At 42.0% G+C, this 6000-nt stretch overlaps 1 protein-coding gene across 5 annotated transcripts in view; it reads left to right on the forward strand.

Moving 5' to 3' along the window:
- The window catches only part of kcnn3 (potassium intermediate/small conductance calcium-activated channel, subfamily N, member 3), a 53851-nt gene extending 48845 nt beyond the window's left edge, over positions 1–5006 (forward strand). For all 5 annotated transcript variants that reach the window (XM_079344632.1, XM_079344628.1, XM_079344631.1 and 2 more), the window contains 3 exons: positions 836–963; positions 2910–2979; positions 3817–5006. In XM_079344632.1, the coding sequence (XP_079200758.1) occupies positions 836–963; positions 2910–2979; positions 3817–4251 (633 nt within the window). In that variant the 3' untranslated portion in view covers positions 4252–5006. The remainder of the gene's footprint in view (positions 1–835; positions 964–2909; positions 2980–3816) is intronic.
- Positions 5007–6000: the final 994 nt, after the last annotated feature.

Here is a 6000-nt window from a genome sequence, read left to right on the forward strand (position 1 = left end):
CTTGTGTTGTGATTACTACATATTATTTCAACATATACATATTAAAGATGCATAAAACATAAAGGAACATTTAAGGACACATAATTGAACAGAATCCTGATCCCAATTTCACATTTAGACGGTTTAACTAAAATGTAGGAAATGACCATCCTGCTGTGACTGTGATGGCTGTTAAACTTTCCATCTGTGAGCATTATTACATAGGCTATTTTTCTGACATACCTCTTCCACATGAATGGGTGTTGTCTCTGCCAGCTAGTGTAAGAGGAGCCATTCTTTACATTCTTTTAATTCAGTCGCTTTCACAATTGAACATTTTTAATGAACTGTAGTGAATTACCTCCAACCAGCCAAAATAATGCAACCCATTTGAATTTGTGTAGGATATAATGTGGCGTGTGTGTGTGTGTGTGTGTGTGTGTGTGTGTGTGTGTGTGTGTGTGTGTGTGTGTGTGTGTGTGTGTGTGTGTGTGTGTGTGTGTGTGTGTGTGTGTGTGTGTGTGTGTGTGTGTGTGTGTGTGTGAGAGAGTGTGAGAGAGTGTGAGAGAGAGAGAGAGAGAGAGGGAGACTCCTGTTAGGTTCTCATTGCCAAATCTCCCTGAGGAGAGAGCTGTTTATGAAAACCATTGGCAAGCACCCTGAACAGAGAGACAGAAGGAATGAGGGCAGTCTCTAAGATGAGAACCCTGCTTTAGGTTTTTTTTCTTTACAGGAAGACAATTTAAGAAAGAAGGGAAGGAAGGATTGGTTGACCCACTGCCTTCGCCAGTTGCCAAAGGCTACTTGTTGCTAACAATGTGTTTTTATTTTTGTGTGTGTTATTGTCTGGGAGCAGATAAAGAATGCAGCGGCTAATGTGCTAAGGGAAACCTGGCTCATTTACAAGCACACCAAGCTGATGAAGAAGATCGACCACTCCAGGGTCCGCAAACACCAGAGGAAGTTCCTCCAGGCGATACATCAGTGAGGCCACACCTTGCAAGCACCCACACAAATGCACAGACACATATCCACACATGCACACATGCACACAACCATCCCGCTGAGCTCATGATGCTATTGAAATCAGCTGTACTCTCCGTCCACCCACTGGTTGAATCAACATTGATAATTCAGATAAAGTGCATGAATCCCTGTACACACAAACGCAATACACACACACACACACACACACACACACACAAAATGATTCATCATCTCCTGAAGTACTAAAGGGGCAGGCTAGCAGCAGTAAAATACAGTAGTGGGACTTGGTAATCAGTGCATTGTGTACTATTAGACACACTGTGATCATTAACTTTATCTGTACCTCGGAGTGTTGTTGGTGCTGCTAATAGGGTAGACTGGGGAAGGTTGCATCAAGGGACGGCTACAATTACTCTGTTTCCTCCAAAAATGCTGAAGAGGATGTTCTCATACTGCACATGCTCAGTAAGAGCCTCCGCCCACATCTACGAAGTAAAAACATCCAACATTTACAGCTGGAGAAAAAAAAAAAACTTGTGCGGAGGCATAAGTATTGTTTTTCATAATCTTTATTTGTGTTATACAGCCCTGAACCTATGACAAAAGACCTCTACAGTAGTTTGTCATATTGATATATTAACTCCCAATTTCCATTGTTAGTGTAACTCTAAATAGTCTCAGTAACTGAGAGACATGCAGTTAGTGTTATAAGTGTCCCCAGACATCCCTACATAAAGCAGAAACATCAAACATCAAACATTTTCATTTCACTTCTTCCATATTGTTTGGCTACATTTAAATAGCTGAATCAGTGGCTAAGGTGCCAAAGGTTGTTTAACTCAAACATTGTTGTACATTCTCTGTCTAGCTTCACGATGAAGTGTGTCCCCCTTTAAAGTCGCCTGCTGCTTTGATCTTGAACAGTTCAGTCTAGACGTTGGAATAAGTGCCTTCAAAAGGCAGAGTCAAAGGACTCTTAAATGTTTACATGAAGCGGCTAATCCTGAAACACGTGGAGTGGTAAACCCTGTGAACAAAGTGATGGGGTGATTTGAGGCTAATGTATGTACTTTTAATGGTTCAAAGCTTAGGTTAAAATGTTTATCTAAAGGATCAGGATCATTAAAATGTATCTGCACGTTTTATTATGAAGCAAGCAACAGGGTTTTTTGTACAAAAGCCCAGATAAGACCTTTCCAAATTATTGTCTTGGGGTTTTAGAGTCAGCGAGATCCTATTTTTAATTGGACCCTGGGAAGGTTATTTATTTTATTTATCTTACTTTATTCACTTCTACCCACTACTGACTACACCTATCTGGGCAGCACCTGTCTCTGTTGTGGGTTTGGTGCTGCTTGCTTTGTGTTGGGGTGAGGAAAGAGGATGGTGACATTAAATTACTTACCTATTCATTTACTTCAATTTACTTTACATCAAATTACTTATTATTTATAATTTTTTTACTTTAAAAAAATGTCTCTCCAAAATCTATTAAACACACACAGACACACACAAACTAATAAACACCTACACACGCACTTCTTCCGGCTTGTACAATCTACCGTCTTGTGTCGTAAGTGTATTGTCTCTTATCTTGCAATAAAAAAAACTTTATTCACTAAGGTTTATTTCCCTATAGACTAAATTCTGCTGCAGGTTACCAAAACTTAAAATAGCATGATCTTTCACTTAAGCTTAAGGTCTCCCAAAATTAAATGTGTGTTTCAGAGTACACTGTGTACTGGAAATGTTCAGACATTGAAATCCACTACAGGTAGAAGGGATGCTGGAGTAGGCAAGGTGACCCCTCCACTGTGTTGTTGTCTGAACCCCAAGGGATTAGTTCTCTGGGCTGACCACTGTGTATTTACTGGGATGCAACCTTTGTGTGTGTGTGTGCACATTTGTGTAAGTTATGTGTGTGTTTGTATGTCTGTTTGCAGATTACGCAGTGTAAAAATGGAGCAGAGAAAACTGAGTGACCAAGCCAACACACTAGTGGACCTCTCAAAGGTGAGACACACACACACACACACACACACACACACACACACACACTAAACGGACCCCCCCCCCCCCCCCCCCATAAGAAAATATATCTCGACATTCCTCTGTTTTAGTGCTGACCTGCCAGTTTCTGTGGCTTTGCGTCTCCTAGCAACCGGAACAAGTGTTAAAACAGGGATGACTGAGTGAGAGAGCGAGGAGGAAATGAGGGGAGGGAGGGGAGCGCTCATGTTTTTCTGTTACTGAGTGGGTGTGTGAGTGAGAATGTGAGCGCGCACGTCTGTGTTTGTGAGTGTGTGATTGTTAAAAGAAAAAGAGGGAGAGAAAGATCAAGTGTGTGTGTGTGTGTGGTGTGTGTGGTGTGTGGTTTTTTGCCCTTCCATGGGGTGATGCCTTTAGTGGCAAATATTTTGCAATCATGCCATCTCAATGACTTCATCTCAACCGACCACTTATGTGTTTTGCCATGGTTACTAAGGCCAGCATGTGCGATGCAGGGACACTCTGCTTCCTTCTTGTCATTCTCTCTTTTTCACAATGTTATAACGCCCACACAGAGACTTCCCTCCAGCCTCTACTCCCTCTTGGACATTTTTTCTTCTTCTCTGTGTGTCATACTCACTCCTTCTGAGCTACACACTGGCCCTTTCTCTTCTCTCACTTCTCTCTCTCTCTCTCTCTCTCTCTCTAACACCTTAGCTCGTCTCGTTTTATTTCATCCAAAAACATTATCTTTAATCAAGCATATTAAAGCAGTCCTCATAATTCTCCTGTTTATGCGTCCAATCTGTGTCTCTTGTTCAATGTAAGCTGTGTGCACTGAGTCATCTCCTCTCCTCACAGATGCAGAGTGTCATGTATGAGCTCATGTCGGAGCTCAATGACCGCAGCGAGGACTTGGAGCGCCAGATGTTGTCCCTGGAGCAGCGGGTTGAGCAGCTCACCGCCGGCTTTAACACCCTTCCCGCCCACCTCTCGGCCACCCTCAGCGCACAGCATGCCGCCCTGGTCCACCTGCTCAGAGAGAGGGATTCAAGGGACGGTAGAGGAGGTGGTGGTGTAGGAGGAGGAGGTGCTATGGTTCCCATTTCCCCTGCTGCTTCTTTAACAAGTCCTCCAGCTCCAATGTCTCCAGTCCAAGTCACATCTCCCGTAACTCCCTCATCCCAGGTCACTACTTTGGCCTTGGAGTCACCTCTGTCACCTCCACCTGGGAGCCCAGAGGGGAGCCTTGAGGCGAGTCCCAACCTCAACACCACTTGCACTTCTAGCTGCTGAAGATAGCGCTGAGGACCAGGACAGGAAGACAACAAGGACGGAGCAGAGGAGGCCAGGCTATTCCTCTTTCTTCAGACTAAAGGAGAAGAAAAAGGAGGGAGCAGTAGGAGGAGAGAATCGAGAGGTGATCCTCTAAAGCTGGAGTGACGAAAACAGGACTATGAGGGGGACTATTAGGATTAAGATGGAGGGCCTGTGTGAATGATGAGGCACGTTAGGGACTTTTGGGCGCTTTCCTTAATGAGCGAAGATGATAAACTGGAGACTCTTAAAGGTGTGAGGGAGAGGAAGGACGTCAAGAGGGTGAGAAATGGAGGAGGAGAGGGCGAAGAGGGGGATGTAGGGAGGGAGGAGAACTAACTAGAAATAATTATATGAACTCATAGCTCCAATTACTGTAAAGGCCTTTTATTATTCTCTCTCTCTCTCTCTCTCTCTCTCTCTCTCTCTCTCTCTCTCTCTCTCTCTCTCTCTCTTTCCTGCCCTTCTCCAAATCTCTCTCTCCCTTCATCAGGAATTAATGACCATAACTTTTTATCCTTATGATGTATTTTCTATCCGAATGCTAATTGTGTGTTAACGAGCATCCCTTTAACAGAAGGTCCAATCAATACGACCATTATATATACACGTATATATGGAAAAAAAAACTAGTGGCATGCATTGCACACACACACACACACACACACACACACACACACACACACACACACACACACACACACACACTAAAACCATTTGAATTATCCACACAATACAAGGAAACACTGCACAAACATAAATACACACTATCACAATGCAGGCCCTATTTAAACCCACACAGAAGAATGAATGCAGAAGCCCACAAGATAATACTTAAGCCTATACTGCCAAGCACTCAATGCACTGTCAATCACCACACAGCACTGCCAAATAGTGTGGCCGCACTGTAAAAAAATGTTCATCCAAACAACTTATCCTTCGTAGCCGCGAGCTGATGCAGTAGTTTAGACCTACAGTGCATAGTTGTGACACTTTAACTACTCAGTCGGGAGAATAGTGAATGTCAGTGAGCTGCACAAATTACAAATTAAGTTTAAATAAGCTGGTATGACACTAAGGGACATGAGTCATAGTCCGTTTGTGGTGAGGAAGAAAGTAGCAGATGACAAAATACACAAACACAACCACAGCGGGGCTTTATTCCTGCAATAACGTGTAGTACTGACTTTCTGTAAAATGTTTGATTTCTTTGAAAGTATCTTATCAAACCTAAAATTTCTCATTTTAGTTTCTCAGCGCATTTATACAGGGATTGATGAAAGACAGAGAGAACAAAAAATGTAACTGCCATTTTCATTGGCTGATTGAATTTAAAACTGATCATATATATTTATGACATTACAAGACAGAGCTTTAACTTTTGTTAACATGTATTGTTGAATTTTACTGTCGTCTATCAGCCAAGAGCTCTGCTGGAGACCAATAAGAGTTCAAACTTTATCAATTAAAAATAAATTATTTATTCTTTGACTATGAAGAGGCTCAGGTCAGTGAAGTCAGATTGACTTGTAAGATTTAGAATGTATTTTTGTTGCTCTAATTCTCTAAATTTTTTAAATAAAAATTACACAAATGCTTCTAGCAAACGTTAGTCGTTTAATTTACTTCTCAAAAATCTCAAAAATGTTTTGATCGTGATTATAAGTTAATGTGATTAATACTTTTTCACTGTATGGTTGTGACCTCTTTATAAAAGGAAGAATAAGT

The sequence above is a fragment of the Symphodus melops genome (genome assembly GCF_947650265.1).
Source record: "Symphodus melops genome assembly, chromosome: 5".
NCBI classification, from domain to species: Eukaryota; Metazoa; Chordata; class Actinopteri; order Labriformes; family Labridae; genus Symphodus; species Symphodus melops.